We start from the raw sequence: 26,882 nt of genomic DNA, 5'->3' as shown, positions 1-26,882 counted from the left end.
TATAAAGAAAAAAATAATATAGTTTTGTTGAAGAAATAAACAGCACCAGAAAGTAGCAACAAAATCCTTCTTCCTGGAAAGCAGTGGCCTTCGCTAAAGACAAATTATATGTTGTATATTATTCCAGAGCAAAACAAGCAAGTGAAAAGTAAGTACATACTTGCAATCATTTATATTTAAAGCTGATGCAAAAGAAATTTACGAGTACAGATATTTTCCTGAGCACCTAACTTGCCTATAGGAGCAAAGAAAAAAAGTAGTGCATTACAGAAGATCTGATCATGATTAATATTTTTCAATAATAAAAGTATTATACCTCCTTCAATGCTCACAGTCTTAATTTCAACTAGAAATTTAGTTCCTCGACCACGAGATGGCACCCTCAATCTATTTAAGTCTTGGTAATTTTAAAAACTATTTTACTTAGCTAAAATTAACTCTAAATGCATGACTATATCATAAAACATCCCCCTGCAGTTTCCATTCCCTGGTCAAGTATCTAGTTCACCAAAGAGTACAATATTATGTCAAAGATTGATATATATCCTCAGTAAAAAATAAACCACCCATTTCTACAAGCTACAGCTTTGAACTGCTTAGAATTGAAAGAAATAAAATCAGAAACTGTCAATGAAATATACACAATAGATGGATAATAACAACATATACTGATTAATAACTATCTTTTAAGCAAGGTATTTAGTTTTCAGTAGATCTGCCAGAATCTTATCTGTGTGATCACAAAAATATGTGATCCAGCAAGTGTTCAATTTTAGCTTCGCAGTTGTACGCAGTTTCGTGTAGGAGGGAAGTAATTCAACTCCCATATGCTTGCCCTGCCCAGATTCATCCTTTTACTCAAGAAGCATTGGGAGCCAATTGTTCCTGCCTTTAAAAGATGTCTTGCTTCATACATGCCCCTTAGAGACCACTCAGTGTATTGTAATCTCTTCCTTATGTAAAAAAAAAAACCAAACCAAAAAATAAAAGGAATTATGAAATACGTTGCTGCAGTAAGAATGCTAGGAAGAGTGAGAAATCTTGTCTTAGTTAATGAAAGCTTTGAGAAAAACAAAAGTACGGGAAGAAAAATATTTGGCATTGAGATTTTAATTTTGGCAAAGACCTAAGGGAGAATCCAAGGGGAAGCACGAAGAGCAGGTTGGGGTGAATGAAGAGGAACTGTCTGGGGACTCCTGCAGGGAAGCGGGGAGGGAACGCTGGGAGGTCTGGCAGGCTCAGGCATGGGAACACCCACAGCTCTCTGCTCTCCTTGAAGTTTTGTCTGATCATTATCAGGCGCTGGTCAGTGCCTGATCTTTTGGCACCGAAACCTCTCCAGCTACACTCCAGCAATACTGCATCCTTCACATCCCTCAAGATCTTGTGCTGTAGTAGCTACCAGACATTCTAGTGCAATATTTAGGACACATATTCCATTAAAACCAAAAGTTCACCTTGCTTCACATTGGGTTATGGTGGGAAGAAGCTGCTGCGAGAGGAAATAAAAAAAAAAATCAGCAGGAGGTGTTTTGAAAGTAACTTCGAAGAGTTCACATACACTCACCTCTACAGGCTGGGAACAAGAGGTGAGGCGGGTAAAATTTACTCATCTACAGAGGTCCTGGTAGCACTCTAAGAAATTGTCCACAGCACATGGAGACATCTAATTTAATACCCAAAGTAATTGCACTGGAAACTTAAAACCAGAGACCCAACATGGGAACTAACTCTTTGCTGGCATACTCACACTTTACAACATGTTCCCTAAAATAACACCACTTCCTATGACTCAAAACCATTCTTTGGATAGATATATTTTAGCATTTTAAATGATACCATCAGAAATAGAGAAGATTTTAATGTAACTGTAAAATCCTGGAAGTGATAAATACATAATTTTCAGCTTAATACTCTCTATATATACCTGGTAAGTGGACCTCAGTTCACAGCAAACACTCAGCTCCAGAGAACCATCAGAACAAGTGATTTTAGTATCTTCTGTGAATACACACTGGAAATTCTGTGCTTGCAACAGCTTTCTGGAGGTACTGGCTTAAACTATACAGACAAGTGGATTTCACAGACATGAATAACGTTTCAGTAAAAACTCTGCAAAAATATTCCTAGATAAAATAAATACAGAAGTCAAATACTAAGGTGGAATGGGATCTACTGTCTTTGCCAAAAAAAAGCTTCCCCTCTGAAATGTGCTTTGTTTGTTCAGACTAGGAAGGTCTTAAGCATACCTTGAGAAAGGCAGACTTAGAAATTAAAATTCCTAACTCTGCTGGTACCGCAGCACACAACAAAAATTAACACAAAAGCACATAAGTACTCTTTCTGTGATGAACAAAATTTCCGAATGCCCTGCTTCTACCTGACAGCAGCCAGCAAACTTTGTTCTTGCTGGGGGCATGACTATCACTCCTCCTGCTAAAATTCTCTTCTGCTTCATTAACTGCTTTATGTCTCAAGTTGTCTAATTTAATTAAGTTAAACTCAGAGCAATCATTCCCCAACACGTACTTGGCCTCAAGTCTGACAACTCTATTTCAACCTGCAAAGGAATAGTGTGCTCAAAGGCTTATTTCTCATTGCCCTCAGCCTCCCCATACTACGCTCCTGTTAAGGATAATAAAAGACTCTCTCTTCGCCAACCTTATGCTGATAAAAAGAGGACAGAGGATTACACTATGACAGTGAAATGCCTGTTCATATTGTACTCTCAAGTCATCTCTACTCAAATTAGAGGTTTTTGGAATGAGAGAATCGCCGCTCCTTCATTTCTGCTGGAAATCAGAGGCCTCTAATTAACCTCCCAAAAAACCCATCTCTTGTATTTGCTCTGTAGAGCTCAGGACCAGCATGCGGAGAAGTGGAAGTCCCCTCGCTGGACTGGAGAAGCTGTATAATTAAACAGAAACACAGCTGAGCTGTGCCTCTCCTTTGGCTGATTTACTGAGTCCACCTGCTCCTGCCTTTGTTAGCACAAAAGTACCTCCACTTCAAAGCACAGCAACAACCTTCTGATGTGACCATGGAGCAGCAGGTTACCAGTACAAAGCCGCCCCACTGACACACAACAACTAAATAGGAAGAAATCCCTGCTGACTCAGGCCTTGCAGTTTGGTTTCCTGGATGATTTTCACTCCCCTGCTCTCTTCCTTCCCTTCACCCCCTCTTTCCTCATCCAACAGATCCCCCCATTTTTGGCCAGGCGGCTGCTGTGTCGATGTGCCTTGCCCACTCCTACAGTAGATTCAAATACTTTGCGTAGCCTCCAAACGTTTTGCAGCACGAGTTTATATAGAGACAGCTCACGGAGCTGCTGGAAGGTAGCAGAGCAGATGGGTCATCCTCAGAGATATGGAAGAGTGAGAATCTCAAGGACAGCAGAAATGCGTAATAGATTGAACAGACTGAAAATGAAACAGATCCAAAAAAGCACTCCCCAGCCCCAGCATAATTAAATTCTTAGTCTGACCTCTTTTATTGCTTCCACAGAACGACAGAAAATTACTTTTCTAAATCAACAGCCAGCATTGCAATCTTATTTCATTTGCATTTGCAGGTGTATTTAAAGCTGGGCAGCCAAAGCAAGGTCTGCAGACTCTGGACACCTGCAGCAATCCTCATCACCACAGAATGGGTCTTTTCAGGTCTAAACCAGCTTGTCCCAGACACAAGGTCAGCTAATGATCATGAGGAATTTCCCTTCAATGTCTGAGTTTTGTCTCAGTGCCATTCACCCCTGACATCTCTCACTTCGCTACATATATTGACAATGGCATTTACTCCATGCTGATCCTCTGTTCAGTGTGTTTAATGAAAACCTTTGGATTTATCCAAAGGTCCACTGATTTTAGAGGGTATAACAAGCATATATACCATGGCCTACATCAGTATCCTTTTAAAATAAAGCAAATTCCAAAATGCCATTTTATGGTTTGATTTAATCAATTTAGAGTCACTTTTTTTCAACTTTTTTTCAACACCTGTGAATTTAATAAGATTATTAAAATGAAAACAGTCAACATTAATAACTTGGTAACTGCTGAATAACACTTAGGTCTGCATCTCCCACAGCATCACTTGTCCAAGTACTTGCTGGGGAAATGCCAACGAGCTTCTGCAGAGCCAAAAAAAAGGTCACAGAGCATTTTATTTTGCAGTTACTACATAAACAGAGGCTATTTTTAAATTGCTCATCAAGAGGCAACGGCTTTAAAAAACAATGCCTTAAGTATTTCCAAATCCTTATAGGAGCCATCCCCCTCTAACAACAAACACATCCCAAAATACTTCACAAAGGAGGCCTCTGTCATTGCCCTCCTGTGACAGCAGAGAGAAAAATCAGGGAGAGGACTTGCTCAAGGTCACCCAAGCACGCCAGTGCCCAAGCAGGGTATAGAGCCCAGATTTCCTAGTCCTGAGACAGCTCTTCAGCCTACAATGCCCCTGTAACAAGCTTTAAGCACTTACACTAAAAACATGTGTTTTGTCTTTAAAAGAGAATGGATTTCACAGACAAAACACCTGGGTGGAGAAGAAATGGAAAAGTTACTCACAGAAGTTCACAGTTGCATAGACATCTTTCACTTCTTTCTAAGCTCCGATTTTCCATAATACCTTTTTCCTTCATTAAAAAATAAAAAGCCCTCACCCCCCAAAAAACCCCAAAACACAAACAAAAAACCCCAAACTAACCAAATAAAAAACCCACAAAGCAAAACAGGAGCATTCCAGCCCTCTAAGGAAATTACTGGCTTCTATTACCACAAGAAAAAAAATGAAAAAACACCCCAGGTTTCATGTTTTCCAAGTACTGCTGAATGTACCATTAGAGATCACACCAGTGTTGGGAATATTAGCACCTTGCTTATGTATCTTATTGCAATCACTGTTAACAAAGAAAGCCTCTAAACCCATGCCCTGTTTTTAAATAAAAAAAAAAGCTTCACATATCTGAAGTCAGACAAACATACTTTCCAGATGGATAAAACCACATGAAAACAAGTTTCCTGAGACATGCGAAGACTGGAATCTTAAGGCTGCAAAAGAGCTTGACCATACCTGTCAACAGGAGCCTGTATTGGGGAATCCTCTGAACTGGCTTGAGGAGATAGTGCTTGAGGGCCAGACTAGCACAGCGAGGGCTCATCTGAGAGAAACATCCAAAATAAGTATCAATTCTGTGGCAGTCAAGAGTTCCAGGAAAAGAAAACATACCTACAGTTGCCAATTACACGGAGTAAGCTTTATCTTCAACAGGTGTTAAACGGCAGCTACAGAGCAAGCATTTCCAAGTGGAAGACTGCATGCAAAATTAATCATGTGTTAAAAGACGTTGGTGAGCACTCATACTCTGTGGATTCGGAACAGGTGCTTTTGCTCATGAGGAAGAGAGGTGAAGCTTCCCAGAAATAAAGGAAAAACCGGCGACAAGGGCAACGTGCTCCTTTGTAATCGCTGTCGGTGTCCATTAGGCAGAAAGGCAGAGAAGACAGCAGCGCTCGCTGCAGAAGTTTTAACTAATCCACACCTCTAAAGACAACATGGAATTAAAAATCCATGCTTCAAAAATGTTAATTAACTTGAGTTAGGATTCCAAATAACGTGCATCTGAAACACCGAATCCTTCAAAAGGCCTCTTGTCTGCTTCTTGTCTTTGCTAGTTTTATGTCAAGCTCTTCCTTTGCCCACTCTAAGTATTTCGAACCACTTGTTAAGCAAACAGAGCCAGGATTAATCCAGGGGGAAGCCCGTGTAATAGGAGACAAATTCACAGTTTGCGTGGATCATGTGCTTAGGGAGCTTGCACCTCTTTGATTTGTTTTAAGGGAGTTATGTAAAAATCTGGCAATGCTCTTTAGAGACATGAATCAGCTTTCATCTGATCGCTGTATGTGCTGGGCTTGAAACTTCTAGAAATATGCAGATGAGAAAATCAGCTTTTTTACTTTTCCAACTGAAATGAAACACTATTCCCATGAGTAAGCTACTGCCCTACAATGTGGCAGAGAAATCAACTTGGTTAAAATAGCACAGTTAATCAGTGCATAGCACAATCAAGAGACAAAACTAAAAAAAGCAGATGGAGATTTTGTTGACATGTCTTTGATATAATTTGTAGCAAGTGCTGCATCTTCTGAAGAATCAAGGTCCTTTATCATATCTCACAGTGGTAGCCAAAATCACTAGTTACTTCACAACATTTTAATTTACTTCTTTCCACCCTACTAAGTTTCAAGCAAGGACTGCAGCAAAACAACCACAAACAACCAAAAAATTGAGTAGCCTCTAAAGTCTTATGAAGGATCACAACTGCTGAAAAATGACAAAATAGGATATATCTTACAAAAGGCTACAGTACCTCAAAGTCTTTGACTACTGAAGCAAAACCCGCATTCTTCTTACATTGTTCATCTAAGAGTGCAACATTTTTATCAAATTCTTTGATGTAAGTTGAATACATCTTTAAGTAGGGACCCTTTTTAACAAATATATCAGCAATTCTTTGATGTTCAAGCCTAGAAACAAAAAACAGAGCAATGAGAAAGAGCCAAAAGGAGTGCACATCTTAACCCTACAGCAAAACATCTCTTTTTTTCCACAGTAAGATGTGTCAGTTTATGTTCTGAACAAAAAGCTTACAGTTTAGCAGATAGGCATCTATCTCAGTAGCTACTCTAAAAACTTTTCCAGGCACACTGCTACATATTAATTCAGAGTTCAATGACAACCACTTAATTCACAGTTTTAAACGATCTCGAACCATTCAAAGACTTTAGTACAAGCTGGGTTTCTGAGAAGACAGATCTTCAAACTTCCAGATGCAGTCTCCTTAATAACAATTTCTCTTACGAACCAGCATGGGATTACAGTCTTTACCTATTTCAGTGCCTCTGTCAGTAGGCTTTGTGCAGCTGATTTAAATCCGCCCACTGGTGTAACTGAGAATGGACTTCAATGGGACTGTGGCTGTCAATCAGCGCTGAGTCTGGTTAGTAGATCTCAGCTACCTTTAAAATGCAGACTGGTCTTCAGGGCAGCCACCACCTCCTCTAATGAAATCAGTCCACTTATCATGCCCATGCAGGGACCAGTGCTTTCAATTAAAAATTAAATTTTAAATTAAAAAGTGTTGATTGCTAACAACACGTATTGACACGCCTTCTGGACACATCTAAATTTTCACAGTTGGCAAAAAGTGCATCTGAACAGAGAATTACTTCCCGTGCCTTCAAAGTCAATCCTGTCATTTAAGAAGGCACGTGAAACCCAAACAAGAGTCAAACCGCGGTCACGCGGAGTCGCAGAAGCCCCACAGATACATTTCAACGACATCAAAGCATTGGTATCCCCTTCATTGATAGTCACCAGTGAGATAATCGCTCTTCCAGTTCCCTCAGGAGGTCCCGATTGAGTTCGTACAGCTGAGGTAGGTAGTACAGGATCTGATTCAGGATTCTGTCCTCAATCACCGGCTTTCCAAGCTGCCTAGAGGCATGTGCCACAGCGTCCCGGAAATCCTGCCAGAGTACAAAGAGGACAGAAAACCCCCTTCCCATGAGCGAACAAGCCTTCAAAGCACCAACACAGACAACAGCATTCTCTCTGCAGGCATTCCAGGCACTGCTCCCTATTACCCAAGGCAAGGCGGGTACCATCTGGGTTAGGTTTCTTTGCAGCTTCAACTTACTCCCCTGGGACTGCCTTAATCCCTTTGGTTTGACGCTGGAGCTTTACTTTCTTGCTCCTGTATGCATAATGTAGTTGTTCATTATTTTTATAACGTGCTCTTAAGAAGTATGAGGGAACTAAGGGCGGGGAGGGTGGGGGGGAAAACCTGTATCTGCAAGGGTGTGTGCAACCTTGAGTATCTTCTTGTTAATATTTGGGCCAAAAAGCAAAAATGTTCTATCAGTTAACACAATCACAATATCTTATTTTAAAATCATACTAGTTTTCATAAGTCATCCACAAATGCCCTTTTGAAAGATGTGCCTCTTGGATAAAAATGTAGGGTCACAAAAAATTACTATAGGTAGCAGCTCTTCTATATACCAGAAAATTAACATCTAACAAAAAGATACTGGAATAACATATGGGAACCAGGAGATTTCAAATGTTAACAGTGATCAAAAATAGCATTGGGACCTTCAAAACATTTACAGGGAGGAGGAAAACCCTGCTTACACTTGAAGGATCTTCTTATAGCATTTTTATGCTATAACTAGCTCTCAATAGGACAGAACTGAAGCTTACTCATCCTGATTAAACTATTTAGAACTAAAATCTTGGCTCCACACAAGTCAGTATTGTGAGAATTGTATCCATACTGAACCTCTGTATCCATTACATAAGCTATTTTCCCTAACCATATGCAAACAAAATTTTCAAAATGGTTAGCAGTTTAGCATCTTCACTTGAAAAACAACATTGTCTAAACTGACAAAAAAGAAAATCTAAATTAGATGGCGCATTGTATTACCGTGTCTCGCTTGAATTTGAGCAACAGCGGAAAAAAAGACAATCCATAATAGCTCTTTTTAAATCTGCAGTCTTCTGAAACCTGGTAACTTGTGCACAGTCTACCTGTATCCTGAAGAATGTGACCCACAGCATGTTCCTAAGTACAATGCTGAGTTGTATTTTAAATGTGCATAACTGTCCACACCTGCCTTTGCAAATCTGTAAGGTCCTCGGTTGAGGGCGAAAAAAAATTAAAAAATTAAGTCCTCTCTTTCTCCCTCCCCAGATCTACTACTTGTGCATAACTGTCCACACCTGCCTTTGCAAATCTGTAAGGTCCTCGGTTGAGGGCGAAAAAAAATTAAATCCTCTCTTTCTCCCTCCCCAGGTCTACTACTACAGGTCTTACCAGCCATCTCATCAGTTCAGCATCTGGCACTATTTAGGGTCTCTCAAACTTAAGCCTCAACTTTCCCCTGCCCTCTCTCTTCATTACATCAGCTCTTGGCAGCATAAGCTCCAGACACACTTTCTGGCTTTGTGACCTTCTGGGTCATGAAGGCTGTGACTGGGCAGTTATGACAAGAAACTGAAAGGAGATACAGGGCGATAGCTGTCATGGGGGAAGGCTGAGAACTAAATGCAAGAGAGTTAAAAAACAGATGGCGTTATTCATATGGAAATGTTCTGTTTTACATCCTCTGTGCAGACTAGTGACACGTAGGTTAACTACCAGCTGCATCTTATGGGTTTTCCTGACCCTAGGGCATTGCTTAACACTGAAATGATACATGGAATTACAATGGCAAAAGCTCAAATGAGGCATTCTGGAAAGCTTCATGCAAAATGCATCATCATATTATGATAATATTCCCCTCCCAATCGCATGCACACACAATATACTTTATGTACTTTGCCATAGGATGAAACAAGAATTTTGTCTGAATGTTGTAAGGCAGTATACTTGCACGATGAAAAGAAAAGCAGTTTTGTCTGAAGTGTAATCAGCAACCCAGGCTTTACCCTGACCAAACAATAAAAGGAGAGCAGGGAGCCAGGTTTAAGCACCAGTAGATAAGACAGGAATGTCATTTGTAGTTAAGAGCATTTATTTAACTTCTAGATAGAGCATTCAAAGGGTCTGCAGGATGCTTTCCAAATACAGATTTGGTTTTCCATCTAGCTTGATCCAAAGTCCACCAGCTTCACCAGGCTTTGGATCAAACCATGAAAGACTCTATTACTAAAACAGCCACCCAAAACTTCATTTCATCACCCCTTCTGTCTCCCTCCACAACTGAGTAAATTAAGAAAGCCCTGCAGAGAGTAAACACAGGGAAGAAAGATAATGTGAAGCCTTCAAATGATACAAACCAGCCTGCTAAACAACAAAAGAGCTAAACTTCTAACACTTTCTTTCTTTTTCTCGTTTTTTTAATTATCAGGTCTTCACTACAAAAGCAGCACAATGCATTTGTCACTGTAATCATATTAAGATTTATTTTTAACCTGGCAGTGGGTGTGAAATAACTGTCATGACAAGTTCATCTTGAGATAAGCTTAAGAGCTGGAGGCAGAAAGCACATGCCTGCAGACTTGGGGTAGGCAAAGTCAAAAGTAAAGAGGTTGGAGTTAACAGTGTTTACACTTGGACGTACTGGCCTTCTGAGAAAGTAGTTCTTGTCCACAAGGACAAAACATAGAATAAGTCCAGTTGAATTACCAATTGTAAAACACATTAACTTAAAAAGTAAATCCTGAAATTTCACTCCAAAGAGTGGAAGGTTTTCAGATATGGACTTTTTACACAAGTAGGTGAATAACTTAGAAATTCGAAATTGCAGTAAGAGCCATTTAACACAGTGACAGAACCTAATTCCTTCTAAAACTAAATCTGTTCCCTGCTAAATAGAAACAGAATCACTGTTGCAAATAATATATACATTACTCTAGTATCTATATATACCTGCAAAAAGTGATTCATATTACAAATATATTTAACATACAGTACCATGCAACGCTGCTGAAGAGCACTGCTTTCATCAGTCTGTTCAAAGACCTGAGTTGTCCTTGAAATTATTCTCTTTGAAGCAATGCAACAATCCACTACAGTGAATTTTAAAGAGAGATTTTCTAATTAAAAACAAGTGCTTAAAAACTTTTTAATGCTTTGAAATGAATGTGCTTATTTCACTGAAAAACACCATTTGCAACTGTAGACAGAAGTTTCATATGATGCATGGCAGAAAATAGATTATTCTAGTTGTACAGAATCATCGCAGCTTCTTACCAGATAGTTTTTCTTTCCAGAAGTGAGGAGGCTATTGTACACTTTCTGAAATGTTGATTTACAGTTTTTAATTCTATATTATATTCTGGTCCAATAATCTTCATATACCATTTCTGATTGCTCAGGCAAAGGCAACTGTCTTCACCACCAGAAACAGTCTTAGTTTATTCTAGACTAAGCATCCCACTGGGTACTTATCCATATGAAAATCTAGTTTAGGCAGTTCTAAATGCTTCTAAGTGCAAATTGTTGCTGAATTATTGCCTGATAAAACATACCCAACTTGAAAATGATTAGGGAATTTTATTTATCCTGTTAGTGTACACTCCCCCTAGAGATGTGCAGTTTTTAAACAATATTTGAGGATACCACCATCTCTGCTTGGCTTCCTTCCACCCCTCCTTTAACGCAGCTTCCTTAAACAAGCAAAGGGCCATGATATCTGAAATAATTCTGACCCCGTTGTGAATCATCTGGGATCAGCCCACACACTTCCCCTCTGCAAAAGCCCTGACTCACAGTCCCTCTCCATTCTTTCCACAGGAGGATTCCCAACGAAGCGACCTGCCCGCATCGGTCTAAGGAGCAATGGGACAAGTTTAGGTGTCAACCAAAAACACAGGTACTGACCAGACTAAACCCTTGCTCAGCTGCCTGGGTTAAGTGCACCTTCAGGAACCTAATTGCCAAATGAAAAAAAAATTCAATTGGATGAAATTAAAACTTGCTGTAAATTTAACTGAAAGAAAAAGAAGCACATGATCTAAATGTAGTCACATAATTTTATTCCTAAGGCTTCAACCAATGTTCATCTCAGATCTGCTCTCCTAGGACATGCCACCAGCATAGCAAAAATAAGCCATCATCCCTTCCTCTGAGGCACAACTCTCTCCTAAATACACCTGTAGATAACTCAAATATCAGTTTAATTTAAAGAAAAAAAAAAAAAACAACCCCACACATTTGCACTTGGCCGTTTTTCAAGGAACACACACGCATCTTACAGCAAGGGGGGGTGGAGGAAAGAGGGAAGGGGAGGAAGTTTCACTCTGCAGGGAACAGCCAGGCTGCCATACATGACAAACTGTAAACACGAGTGCTAGGAACACAGCTACGGCAGAGTTCATAAATACATTATTTAAAATCCAAATAAGCAGTCTTAACTAGAGTTAGATTATTAGCCATAAACTGTTAAGGTACAGAAGCGATAGTTCATGAAGACTATGACAAACTGTGGATTGTGACAGTTTTCAAACATAGGAGATTGCCTCTGGAAAGCTGCCAAGCAGTTCCACACCTTTTCTTCTCAGGTAGTGAGTCATTTATGAGTCTTTAAAAGTACAAGATAATTAATTTTTTACAATAACCAATTATTTGACTGTGACATGTTCCCAGAATATTATTTCAAGGAATAGGCTGCATAATAAAACAATGTTTCCCTCAAAACCAAAACTGTTTCACTAGCCTTCTCAATAAGATGACTACAGCTGCAATTCATTGTTAAATGCCTCAATCAGCAATTCTAAAGCACTAATAGACTACAAATTTATCAGTATATTCACTTCAGACTGGTCAAATATTGAAGAAAAAGGAGATAGAAGTTTAGAGAACTTTTCATAGCCAAACAAAAAGTCAGTTGTAAGCCAAGATTGGAGCTTAGGACTTCCTTTGCTGGAAAACCCATAGCTATTTTATTTCTCAATATTCCCATTACATTCTTTTCCCAAATCTACTATGAATTATTTTTCATAATATTTTGCTACAATACATAAATAGTCTAAGTTTTCACAGATATATAAAACTACAGATAGCTCATATACATATATGTATATAATTTTCCAATTGTCTTCTGCAAATGAAAACATATTAAACCAGAATTTCTCTCTCTTGTAAGTGTGTCTGAAAGGATACACAATAAACAAAATGAAATATGTTTGACCTCTTCTCTGCCTTCTCCCTTAAAAGCCTGATCTTGTGGCTGCAGAAAATTTAGAAGTGCCTCCTAACAACCTCCTACTTGTTCTCAGAGTCATAAGGACAGAAGAAGGGTCTATGTCAGAAGCACATATCTAAAGACTGAGGCAAAAGGCCACAGGTCTAAGACTTTCTTTGCTCACACAGCACTGAGTTATATGCTAAGCCTTGCAGTAGAAGGAAGCATGCCCAAAAGCACGTTCCTTTGCTGGACTGAAAGCCTCATTGCCCATAATGTAGCAGTAGAGAGAAAATAAAATCAAAAAGAATGGGAAAACACAGAGAGTGGTGGGGTTTGGCAAAAACACAAAAATGGACAAAAGAAATGACAATAAATTAGCCATGCAGCTTGCCCTTACAGCACCAGGGTGCTGCCGAGGAGGTCCTCTCACTTGTGCAAAGCAAACCATTTCGAAAGAATCCCACAACAAAGAGGAAAATCTTTGCCTTATTCCTGCCTTATGCCTTTTTCCAGGAACACCAGGTGTTTTCTGGGCACAGAGAATCTCAAGACAAGCTTGTTTCTCTTTCACTTATGTTTTACATTCAGTTCACTGTTTGGTTGGTTTTTTTCCTGCAAGTGTCCTTAGGGAAGAAACAGCACTTCTCACATCTTCTCAATCCTTGTTTACCCTCTGGAGACCATGTATGAACTTTCCCACAGAGATGCACATGGATGAACTGGTTTGGTTTAAGCCCCTTTGTTTTCAGGAGTTTCTAACAGCATTTTACTGGAATCTTGTCCTCTAAAAGAACATTACAATAGTTGCAGAAATACAGAGAGTTCATGATTACATCTAATGTTTGATTACTCCCTCAAGCAAGCCCATTCACCAACTATGTTTGAGAGAGCATCACCGTGTAAAACCAGTTAAGTCCCTTATCTCAATGTCCTCAAGGGTTTATAATTTTCTAGAGAATTTTTGTAGTCTGTCTTCAACATAAGTAGTCAGGTGTACTTATGAAGTGTGATAGTGTCCAAATAGGCCAGCACACTGGCATCTTGAGAGAGTTGCTCCACCTAACTTGACTTTGTCAATATAAAAGAAGAAAATGTTAAAAAAAAATTCAATGGTGCTTGTAACTAGTTTGCAACCACGTTCCCATCTTCTCAACTGCTTTAGAATCCAATTCAAATGCTCTAATAAGCAGCAACTACTTCAAAATCTTTTTCTTACATTACCAGTCCTCTTCCTTGGCTGTGCTAAGAGCCATGAGCTGCATTTACTGCCACTGGTAAGACAGACTGAGGATAACACTAATGGAAGTAGTCACTAAATTTTGAGTATTAACTCTTTGGAAAATCACTAATAGATGGTTCAGAAGGTGCCTCTGACCAGCCAAATCTTTACTACAGGTAAAATAGCCCAACCTAGAAGGAATCTAAGTTTTAATTCCAAAAAGTCTATAAGAGCTTGCTTGACTACAGTTAGTAACCCTGACACTGAAGTTGGTACACCAAAGTGGTTCAGTGCACACCAAATCAAAAAATAGCTTTATCCATATTTAAATATTATCCATAAGAAATATATGATTAGATGAATAGATTTAATAATGTCTGTGATGAATATACACAAATCCTCAGGGATACCACTCTGGAAATAAAAGTGTTTCTTCAGTCTTTCTCAGGTATGGCAATTTTTATCTGATGAAGAATGCACAAACACTGAGCCTCAGAACTGGTGTCCACTCTGACAAGGACTCTCACCAAGGTTTCCACTGCAGGCCACGGACAAGCTGAGGACAAAGTATTTCCTTGACTCCTGGCTTAGCATCCTCTCTGTTAGGCCAGGCTGAATACATGTCGATTGCTATTGCTGGCCAACAAAAACATTTATAATGATTGTTATTTGGCAGCTAGAAACTAGCTTACTGTCATGAATAGAGTTGCGAGTTATCCATTAAAACAAAGCAAAACTCACCCTACAGCACTGCACATCCACATCGCACAGACAACCTCAGGTTTACCCTAGAAACTTCCTAAACTCCCTACTATTCTCCCTCTCTCACATTCTTCCTCTGCTTGCCCGTATCCTCATCACCAACAGCCTTTTCTGCCAGTAGTGCACAAGTAACCTGAAGAACTGGTACACTGAAAAGCAAAAGACATTTTTAAGATAGAAATTATATGCCTCAAAATATTATAATTAAAAATCATATAGCTTAAAAACTTGTCTATACTCATTGGGACAACACTCTTCCTTTAACCAGGATTTAAACTCGAGTTCTGTACTAGAAACCATGTAAAATATAAATCATATATTGGCTGCAACTGCCTGCCTCAGCTTTTAAAAACCAAGCTGAAATAGAGTAAGAAAATCAATTACTAAAACGGAAGGCAAAAGAGGAATCAGCAAGCAGTGTGGTAAGTCCTTTTTCCATGAAAGATCTCTGTGTTACAGGACTGCGTATCTCCATCTGTAAGAGTCTTTGTTCCCAGTTTCACAGAACATGCTTCTCAGGAGACCAAGATAGACCAACACATCTGCTTGCAATATAACCACTCCTGCTGCCCAAGGTAAAAAGTCACTATGCTTGCTCTCAGCAGAGTGACAAAATGGTACAAACACCTATCACTTAGAAGTTGACAGAAAAACCGCACAAAACAGAGCTAGAGAAAGCTAAATTCTTCATTACTTTACTATAATCACCGTGAACACGGCATGTTTAACAGATGACTCGTCTGCATATGCATGATTTAAACACTTAACCCTTGCTGTGGACAACACATTGTAGGTACTACAATCACAGCTGTCACCAGAAAGCGAGCACTTGTCAAAGCATTGTAGTACCAAAACATACGGTACCATGGTGACTGATGTACCATTAGAGCTAATTAGTTAGACTGACTAAAGAATGTGTATTTTCATGTACCATTTCTAAAGGTAAATTGGTCCTGCCTCCCCTTGCTACTTTAGAAGTTACTCTAACCAAAGATTTTATTTTCATTGCTATAGTACAAACTAGCTTATAAATATGATGCTGATTAACATAAACGGATATATATTCCATTTTCAAAATTCAAGTAATACTCCCACTCAGCTGCAAGACAGCAGACATGAATAAGGAGATGCAGAAGGAACCAACACAATGTTCATCCATTATATAAAATCTGAAACTTTACTGTTCTGCTTAATTAGATTAATTTTTATATTTTGAATATGTAGACACAGCAGAAAAAAGTCACAATCACTGTAATAAATAGAACTTTAACAGATTAAAAAGTAGAAGAGGAACTTCTTTTCTGGGGTACTTACAATGTGTAAGAGCTTTAGCACATCCACAAACCTACCAGAAAAGCAAGAAAAAGCAAATAGTTACATTTTAATTGCCCAGTCAAAATAAATTGAGTAGCTGTTAAGTTTAGCATTGACACTTACACTTTTTCTGAGCTCATGATCTCCTTGGCAATATGGTAAACCTTTGTCTTCTTTCCAGCTGCCTTACCCTGCAAATAAAATTATATGTTATACTATGCGCCTAGTAAAACTGATGTAAAGATAATTTCTGGCCAGTAGTTCTCCAACATAATTAAATGTAATTATTCAGTAGTTATTTCTAATGAAAACGTTTTATATTGCTTTAAAATCTCTTGGCTTTGAAATCTTCTGGTTTTTCAGGATCCGTGAGAAAATCATTTGAGCTTGTAGCTGGAAAAAACAATATTAGCTGAGAGCGGCTTTTATAAGACTATCAGCCTTTTTATTTAATTATTACAGGAAGCACTGAAGCCCATAATGAACAAAGCCCTAGTAAAAAAACAATTATTGTTTAGCAAAAGTAGTAAAGTACAGATAATATTTCTATATTGTTTAATCTTTTTTTCTGATTGACAGAGCAACAGTAATACTTGCAGTAAACTCAGATGGGTTTCAAGAACATCTTAAAAGAAATACACATTTTCTTCACTGAAAAAGATGAAAAGACAAAAAGAAAAAAAAACCACCACCACACTGAAGACAGAAGTCAGCTTCTGCCAGTCCACTAAAGAAGCTGCTGAAATACATAGCTTTTATGCACGCATGTTTAGCTTCTAAAAAAAAAAAAAAAATCAATGCTGCTGTTCAACATCAGATTGAAACCACAGGTATAACAAAGTAAAACGGGGTAGCTGTCAGGATGCAAATGTGTTTTCTACCCATTGTGGCTCCCACGTACAATTTCCCTCAGATAAAACACCTTTCCCTCTAACGGCTCTCACGGTTTGCCATATGCTTCTCTCATACGCCGTATGCCAGCTGTGACCACATCTATTAGATATTCAGGCTTTCATTTCAATGGGCAGCAAAGAACGAGCGTGGATGAGGAGTGCTAAAACATCACAGGATATACAACGCAAGGGATGGAAGTCCTAGGGAGACTGTATAGAGTATGGCAGAATAATACAGACATTGAACAGTTTCTCTGGAAAAGCAGGTATCGGCAGCATTGCATACATGAACCTTTGTTTCACAAGTGCTAATGTTGCAAGATTTTTCTGGAGTTTTAGGCCTCCAAACCTATAAACAAGTCTCAAGTGCTAGAAATCAGGCTACAGAACTGATAATATTCATAGGTTGGTTTTAATGATATTGTTATATTCAAAATAAAAATAAAACTGATTTTTTTCATTTTAATTTAATTTACACAGTGCTTATTATTAAATTAAAATCAATGTCTGAATTTAATCATTCAGTATTGGATCACATATATGCTAAATACATTATCTATTTTATATACTACATAGACATCTTCACACAGAGCTGAGATTTTATTTTGAAAGTTAAATTTATTTCCAAAAAAACCACTTAGATCTGCCCAGTGAGGGTCAACTGGATTCAGGTGAGATTATAACACCTATCCTCAGACCTCCATCCCTTTCTAGGAAGGACAGCTGACACACTCCCTACAAGACTGAATTCACAAGTAACTCCATTATGTGGAGCAAGGTATCTGTGGATGTGACAGGTGCAAATGAGATGAAAATTAGTATTTTGAGAAGGAGATGCTACTGGTAGACAACTACAGAATGAAATACCACAGTCTGTTTTCAAGCCCATTTGAAAGACTTTTCACATACCAGCTGGCACGGAAAAGACCACTTTGCATTTGCTCAGCCAAAGATACTTGGGGAGAACCGAAGGGATACAAATTGCGCTTTCAGGCAGAGCTTTCACTGGGAAGGAACCTTGTAACTCCTCTGACAGATAAAAAGCATCAAAACAGCCAGATGCCTGTGGCAAGGAAAAATAAAACGAAGGCCCAGCTGATGACGGATGCAGAGACTGCTTCATTCTCCTCTGCAGCTGCTCTCCCTGTTGGGAAGCTGGTTGCTAATCCCCAGCTGCCGGCCACACGTGCCGCGGGCGGCTGAAGCGAGCCCACGCTTCACAGCGAGCCCTGAATTACTCCAAGAAATCTGCCCGAGAACCCTCGTAATGGGGATGCTTTCCGGCAAAACTCCTTTGCGAAAGGTCGAGAGCATTTCTAGAGGCACACAGGGTAAGTTAGCTTTTAGACAGGTACAGTCTCGCTTAGTTTCAGGGGAACAAGCTTTTCCCTTGACTTTTTTTCCCCTCCCCCAATTTACTCCTCTCAGAAGATTTGGTTAAATAACACATTAGGGGGCCGGTTAGCTCAGTCGTTTGAGCAGCAGTGCTGACAACAAGGACCAACACCGAGGTCACGGGTTTGATTCCCGCTCGGTCCCCATGTGTTGCCTGGTCTAGTCGAGAGGTGGCGTCCCTGCCCCAAACAGGTTGGATTAGATGATCTCTAAGGTCCCTTCCAGCCTAGGCCATTCTATGATTCTTGATTCTATGACATTACTAAGTCTTCTCTTCCAGCATTACACTCATTGGTTTTTGGTAGGGTGTTTTGTTTTGGTTTGGTTGGGGTTCTTCTGTTTTGTGTTTGGTTTTCTTTTTAAATTATTACTCATTTTTAAGGAAAGGAAGCAATTATAACTACTACCAAATGAAAGAAAGCTGCCAGTACAGATGGTGAGGAGAGGCACTGGTTTATGAGTAGGCTGATGTCAGGGCATCCAGCACTGAGAAGAAAGCAAGCAGGTATCCCCAAGGAGAGAAATAGGACCCCCCCCGAACTTCATCTTATTCTAAGTAGTTAGTGCTGTCTCCCTGCTCCTCATTTGAAGGAGATATGAGAATAAAATAGGGGAAATGATTCCAAGCTGGCACTCGCAGAAGTGAGCTGAAGGTCAGACCTCAACCCTAACAGCCAAGTGTGCCTTATGTTCCACCAAGAGCCATAGAGACAGCTCTAAAATTCTGCCAGGAGAGGTCCCTCCCATGCGCACATTAACAGTCTCTCCTCAGCGGCCAAGGTGTGAATTAAGGAACTTAAATGCTTAAGGGCAAGGTGAGCCCTTTGTGTTTCACACCATTGATAAAGGGAAGAATTAAAAACTGGTTCTGTCATCTGCTCCCTGTGCACCAAGCAGTGAGGTGGCGAGTCAGTATGCAGAGCCTGCAAAGGCAAGAAAGTTGTCGGCACAGAAACTGCTACTGGGACACAGCCCTTGCTGCACGGCCAAGACCCCCAAAATAGAACCATCCAGGCAAAACTACAGCTTCCTAGAGATTTTTCACAAGGACCTTCTCAGATCTTGCAACCTTCACCTGGCCCCTTTCCTTAGGCTTCACCACCGCTGACAAATCAAAGGTTGATTTTAAATGTTCAGTGCAAAAGAGATACTGTGCACCCTGGGATCTATGAGGCATAGACAACTTCATTGAAACGTATTTAAAAGTTTCAAAACTGAAGATCTCTAAACATAGATCTGTGCCTGTATCTCTAATAAAGGGGCATGGTAGGCATATCTACAGCTCCATGATTCAGTGAAAGATTAAGAACAAATATGCCAGGCAATACACACTCTGTAGTGGGATATTTCTAAACTTGACCTCCTGGTATCAGGTTAACACACACAGATCAAAATTTTAGGGGCAAAACCAAACTAAATAACAAAAACAATGAAAAGAAATATACGAAATTATGTTGACTCCATGTCTTTTATCCAAAAATATCCCAATAGGTTACAACTTACAAAATAGTGCAAGCGTGAGGAATATCTTCAGAAGATAAAGATAAAAAGATACCTGTTTATCTTCTTGAGAATCAGGCTCTCCTTTGCTGGAATCAGAATTTGTGTCATCATCTTCATCAGAACTGTTCATGATATCTTCTTCATCTGACTGAAGATCTCCCATTACCACGCTGGGATGATCATGGTGTTCTTCTAAGGACCTAAAATTAAAATATGTAGAGTTGATAAACATATCCTACTTTATTTACGTAAAGAGCTCTCTGGTTTACCCCACAATAAATGGTCTGCTCGGTATTAGAAACAGTGAAAACAGTAGTGGGTAGCCTGAAGATAACAACCACAGTGGTAGGCTTTTCCACAGTGGCCTCATAACTCTGCAATACTTTATCTATTCTGGTATTTAGACAATGCTTGTCAACAGTGAGCAAAAGCCACAGCACTTCTGGAGTATTATGTTGTTCTTGTCTATCAGTCTGCCTGATGGCAATGTTTGGTGAATCTATTATTACTATGGGCATGTACAGTACAACATCTGTACTGCATGACAAGATAAAGAAAGATCGTAACCATTTTGCTCTCCTCCATCCCAAAGCATCAGAACTTGTTCTAGATATGGTATTCAGATTGGAGCTTTCTGTTTAAAATTGTTGATGCATGTATATATACAGGGTTGTTGCTCAATGCATACTGCTAAACAGCTGCATCAGGGATGGCAATATTATAACTGTTCTGTCCAATAATTCTCTTTAAAACCAGGAAAGCAGAATCTTTCATGATTAAAGGCAGCCATCTCCCAGAGATAGACACCTTCCAGGTAGCTGTCAAAGGTATAAAATATAACCTGGTTCTGCCACTGTACAATGATTATAGAAGTCTCTTTTCATTAGCTTCAGTCGTATTTGCAATATAGAAACTGCATTAGACAGGTATACAACCTTCTTCCTCTAACTAGCCTTGACAATTTCAGTAGAGATTTAAAAAACGCAATTCTAAAAGAAAATAAAAAAGAGAGGAGGGAAAGGTAAAGAACCAAACAAAGCCCGGAGGAAACAGCGACTGAAGCTTTGATAAAGCTATACAGAAACACAGCAGATCCCAGGGCTCCTGTTTTTAATCCTTAAAAATACCTGACAATCGTCGATTACGCTGTGTTGAAACTCGTAAAAACCTGTGTTCAAGGCCTGCAAAAAGACTCTGGGATGCTACAGGCTTATTGCAATATGAGCCAAAAGTGATTAGCTGCTCTACAAAACAAACAGCAAATCCAGAAACCTTTGTCCCCAAGCTGTTGCAGCCAGCCCAGATCTTACTGTGTTGATTAACCTCTGATTTTGTGCAGTTGGCTTCTGCTGGGGCTACACGCTTCTCTGTAGAGATCCCTTCCAACCCCTAACATTCTGCGATTCTACGATAAAGCTGCTCTCTGCCTCCTTACACAAGGAATGATTACGACTGATCTTTTCCTAACTTTGAATCACAGGAGAGATATGGAGGGCAGTTCTTCAAAGTCACCAACTCCAGTTGTGACAGTTACCAGAAAGAAAATCTGTCAGCGTGGATCCCATGGGAGGTGGCTGCCACTAACCTGAATTGCAGAAGTAAGGAAAACCAGCTGTGCAAGGATGCTCCAGCAGCCACAGCAAGGTGTTGACTAATTCAATGCTCAAGGTAGAGCTAAAAAAAAAAACAACCCACCACAAACCAGCAAAACCCCAAAACAACATAGAAATGCTGATCACAAATCGAAATACATTTAGAGATAAAGACAAGATAAGCTGGCCTGCAGACAGTCCTTGGTCAGCCAGGAAGACATAGAAAAGATTAAAATAGCTTGGTTCTATTACGACAACACAGGAAGGACTCAGGAAACACCCAAGCAGTTACAGTCTCCCAGAACTGAGTGGGGTGGGGGGAGGAAGGAGATTGCAAGCTCATCACCGAGTTCAAACAAGACACTGAGCCAAGACTGCAGCATCCAGGGTGCAGCGAGTTCCCCGTTTATTTCAGTTTGGAAATTCTCAGCTTCACGTGGGAACAGAGTGACCACCAGAAAGACAAGTGCTGCTGTCGACAGCCCCTGAAGTATGGCAAGGACTGTTCCCACAGAGCCTCCTCCAGCTTCAGGAAGGCAAAAAAGCAGGTTTTTACCAGAGCTTTCACTGGAGCCTTCCCTAGAACCACACTAACAGGACGCTAGGACTCCTGCAGTTACTTGTTCACTTGCTAAATTCCAAAAATTCCTTGTCTAGTCTAATTCCCAGCCAAAGGACCTGTTGGCCGAAGAATGTTTATTTTTGCAGATGCCACCTCATATCCTTTTATTTTATAGATGAGAAACATCTTTATTATAACTGTAGCATTACTGAGGTAGATATATCCGCCTCCTTTAGTCAAAACCTGCAACAGGAATAACTATTGCTATCCCTTCCTTTACTATATTACTCACAGTTTTACCATCCACATCCATCACTGATCTCAGGTAATTTTTTTCCACGTTGCAAAAGGCATTACACACTTCATCTCTAACCACACCAGAATTCATTTTTTAGTCTCTTCTTAAGTTTTACTTTTCTTACTGGACAATTTATTGCCCTTTTCCTATCCTTAATATTTGTTTTAATTGCTGCTTTAATTTCCTTTAACTAAGATTCCTTCCCATAAAGAAAACATTGTTTTCACGCTTGTGAAATCACAGTTCTTTTGCCTAAGCATATTCTACAGGATACCCACTCCCAGACTTTGCTATCATTTTCCACTTGAACTTCTCAGGGTAACCATGCCAACACTTCAAGCTTTAGAAAACCTGCCCTTTCAGAAGTCAGAGACAAGCATATTTCTAGGTGAGGCTATATTCTGCTTGCACAAACATAATGCCAGCACCACTAAAGGATGAAGATCAAACTAGTAAAGCATTTTCTAAATGAAAGATTAATCAGCTTCTCTAATAAAAGTTTCAGTAAAAAAACTACTAAACTTTTAAAATAATTAACCAATGATTATTTAGGATGTTTAATAAGTGTCCACAAATGTGAATCACTCAACGAATACGTATTTTTTTCTTCGCATGAATCACAACAACGTTTAAGCAGTGAGCCTCTTTCCTTGCCTTCATGGTACGTATGCACCTACTATTCATGTAAAGAAAACTCTGAGAGCTGACAGAATCATCTGCCAAAGGTTGCCTACAGTAGCTGCCCCACCAGTCAAAGCACCTCAGCGTAATTCCCGTATTTAGGTTGTATTTGCTCAGCTCACTGCCTAACACAGCCCTCATGTTCTTCCACCTGATACTTTTGCTGAAGGTATTTTGGCCGATTTTTTGTTTGTTTTATTTTTTTTCTTCTTTGTTGTTTTAAGGAAACCCATAATGGATGATTAACAATCAAATGTCAGTTCGCTCCCAGCCATCTTCCAAACAAGCTGCCAGTTCAGGGCTAAGGTGCAATCTGTAGCCAGGGGTAGATGAACTCCTGGCGGTATCTGCAGTTGTGTCCTCTTCTTCAGAGAAGACGGTGACAAAGTCACGTTGCTGATCTGCCTTTATCAGTGCTGGAGATCACGTGAATCTCCCTGTACCTTATGCCTTACCCTTTCATCACAAACCTTCGGCTTCTCTGCCGAAACAGAAAGCAGTTTTGCACTTACTGATTACTCTTTCTGCACTTTTACCTCTGAAATCATCTATAACATAATTGTATAATAGTTCTCAAAGTTACCTCTAAACAAAGTGAAATCCCTTGTAGCCTTTAAACGAGTTTGAAAAGACCAGTAAATCTTTAAATAAAGAATCTTTTCTACTACGTGTCAATTCCCCTTTTCCAAAATAGCACAAACACGCAATAATTGTTATTTTTAAGCAGCTCTTCTGATAGGTATTTTAGGGATACTGTGAGCTATCTCTATCTTGTTCCCTCTTCATCTTGATTCTTTGTCCTACCCACAACACCACCAAGAGAAACTTCTGCATTATCAGTCATGTGAAACACCATCACTGCCAACTCACCATGCTGCCCACTGAGTAAGAATATCTTGCTGTATCTTGTGAGCAAGTTATCTAAATATAGATGTGGGGCTTTCTTGACACATAAAATATAGGGATTGTTAATTAGCCTCGGAATGAGTAGCTTATGGGAAGAAGTATATACATTGCGCTGTATTTTCCTAATGCAATAGTAAAATATTAACAAAACAAACCATGTCAGTCCTAGTACGGCACAGAAAAAGTCAAAACTTAAGAACTGCCGTCAAGCTATTATAGCCAAAAAAGAAATCCTAATCAGCATAAAACCCTCTTAGTGTCTTCAAAATATGACCAAGACTGGTTCGGACTAGCTTCTTTGTATTGTTATATAAGCTTCAAATACACCTGAGGCTTCACTTTCAGGCACTGTTAATTTAGACACTGCATGGGACACCACAGCCTGAAGTCACAATTAACATTTCATTCTCAGTTACCAGTTCATTTAGAAGGCAAATATTATTATAAGCTTGACTGAGATGATTCAGAAAGATTCTCCGCCGCGGAATGCCCCAGCATTAAGTATTTTATAGCATATTGGAATTACTTCAAGTGTTAGCATCACCATACCTACTATAAAGAAAGTTTCTACAGCTCCAAAGTGTTTGTTTAAAATAGATTCATCCATGCTGCTGCTTCACACACATTTCCTTATGATCTTCCTTATTTTTAGATGTTTTTTCTACTTTCAGTAAGTAATCAAAAATACAAAGGAATGCTGAATGAACAGAACCTTGCATACAACACTCTGCTAAACTCTTTTCTCATCCTTTCTTTATTTTAAAAGGAGTGTCCATTCTCTTGCTTTTTTCAGGAGTGTCCCAGCACTTTTATCCTTCTGTCTCATCCACCAGTATTGCATTATGGTTTTTTTGTGGGTGTTTTTGTTTGGGGTTTTTTTTTTTATTTTTAAAGAAACCCTTCAGTATAGAGGCAAAATTACACAAACTGGAGCTCCTACTCAACTGAAAAATACACACCAAAACACCAGAGAGCCAATAAGCATACCCTACTACAATATTTCCTCTCAAGTCCTTTTTATATTGTTACAGCATTTGACAATCCTTTCACAGCTTCTTGCATCTCACTTGCCTCCAGAGAGGCAACAATTACGATTGCTCTTCATCCATTTTCCGTTTTTAATATCACCAGTCCCTGCAATCAATTTCAATACCTATGGCATGTGGGGTTTTTTAAGACCTAAAAGCACACTGGCTCTCTGTGGAGGCAATAGCTGATAAGGCTGTTACATTTTCTTATAGAGCCTCATACTTTAAGAGCTGTAGGTCAGGCAACAAGCCCACTGACCAATTCCCTCAATGGATCCTAGTTGCACACTTCTGGGAAACCCCAAGAACAAAAGACTTAAACAAAAAAGAAACAGAAAAAAATGGCATCTATGGCATCTTTTCTGTTAGGCCCTATCTAAATTCAAAATCTCTCTTCTGAGGTACAAAGAAGAGTTATAAATACAGTTATCAAGTTAAGATCTCAAAGCAATTACCTGATCTAGGCGCTAAAGACAACAGAAGATGCTCTTGGGAAGCCAAAGAAAAAATGAAATTACTGCTTGGTTAATAATTGCTTGATTTTTTTTAGTGAACTTCTTTTTGCTTTATTTTAATACTTTCTATTTAAGAGTTTAATGTCTTAATATCTATTTATTGCAGAGCTTTGGAAAAAAAGGAAATAAATTCTAGAAAGCAAGTATACTTGGCAAAGCCCAAAGATAATGAATACTAACCAAGATCACTAGTGAGCTCCTATGGAAGTTTTAAACAAATATGGTGGGATTAGTGATCAGCAAGATTAATAAAGGTATAAAACAACGTACTTTATGGATGAGTTACATTTCGCTGCAATACCTCAGCTCCAACAACCATCCCGAATAGTCAACATCAGCACACGTTTTCTTTTGCAAACCAAGTCTGGAAAGCAGAAAGATGAACTTCCAATCACTCTAGATGCACCTGGACCCTAACCCATCAAATTCACCTCATCGTTTAAACTTCAGATTATCTGAACAACAGTGACTGTCTATCATTATAGCTAAGAAATTCCCTCCCTCATCGTTCTCTTCATGCCCCCCCTGCTTTTCATTTCCACTTCAGGCATACCAGACCATTATGCACAAAATGAAGATGAAATGCAGCCCGGACCAGGTGACTTACTTATCTGAGTTATTCCTACAGCATCAGTCATCTCCCTGGCTTAATGAGACAGACACAGAGGTGTAAAAAAGCTGACGCTGAGAGCACGTCTCTCCTCTCCAGGTGTGGTGGCCAGTGTGAGAAAGGCTGATGGATACCGCTGCGGCTCTCACAGCGCTGGCTCAGCTGCCAGCACCGGGGACCGGTTGTTGCCTTATGGCAGCCAAGCTGCTTGGGCTTCAGTTCTCTGCCAAAAATGGTGCTTTTTCACAGTGAGAGAGCGAGATAGCAACGTGTCCTCTCAAACGGGATGTTACAGAACAGCATTAAAGTCATGCCATTCTTTCTTCTGCAGTGACAACTCAACAATTTTAATAAGTTCTTTGAATTGTTAGGACTAATAACAACAAAAAAGGCAACAGGCTAGGAGTTTTAATCGGTCTGATGCTAAGGAACATGACAGGCAGTTAATCTCAATCTCCCTTTTACTTATATTTCTTAAGACCACTTGAACATACTGGAACTGTGAGATTCATTAGCTCCTTTTGTGAGCTATCCTTCCACAGGTGGAGCCAAGCAATGAAACAGACCTCTAAAACAGTCTAACTACAGAAAGCACCACAAAATGAGAAGCAATAAAGCAGACCAATTAATCCATGATTATTTGCATCAATTGTAGCTGTTGTGAGAGATATATAGAGAGATATAGATATATATTCTCTCCAGGCTGGTTAGGGAACTTTAAGGATGCAATTATGAATGTAAACACTCCTCAAGAATCACAGCTAGAAAACAAAAAACCTGCATCCAGCCAAGCAACTCACATTGGAAGTACTTTCTGCACATTAACTTATTTTTTTTCAAACTGCAATTAAAGACTTCAAGAATTGAAACAGAATTATTTTAAACAATATCATACATACT

General features: G+C 39.4%; 1 protein-coding gene across 1 annotated transcript in view; it reads right to left on the bottom strand.

The window, feature by feature from the left end:
- The window catches only part of FGD6 (FYVE, RhoGEF and PH domain containing 6), a gene marked incomplete at its 5' end in the record, with an annotated part of 63,313 nt that overhangs the window by 22,169 nt on the left and 14,262 nt on the right, over nucleotides 1-26,882 (bottom strand). The window contains 6 exon segments of the mRNA XM_009874493.1: nucleotides 5,077-5,164; nucleotides 6,377-6,533; nucleotides 7,384-7,535; nucleotides 16,000-16,030; nucleotides 16,123-16,190; nucleotides 19,843-19,990. Coding sequence (XP_009872795.1) covers nucleotides 5,077-5,164; nucleotides 6,377-6,533; nucleotides 7,384-7,535; nucleotides 16,000-16,030; nucleotides 16,123-16,190; nucleotides 19,843-19,990 — 644 coding nt within the window.

This window comes from Apaloderma vittatum, unplaced genomic scaffold (assembly GCF_000703405.1).
Source record: "Apaloderma vittatum isolate BGI_N311 unplaced genomic scaffold, ASM70340v1 scaffold12780, whole genome shotgun sequence".
NCBI classification, from domain to species: Eukaryota; Metazoa; Chordata; class Aves; order Trogoniformes; family Trogonidae; genus Apaloderma; species Apaloderma vittatum.
The sequence above is the reverse complement of the archived record's forward strand: the minus strand, read 5'-3'. Positions and strand labels throughout refer to the sequence as shown.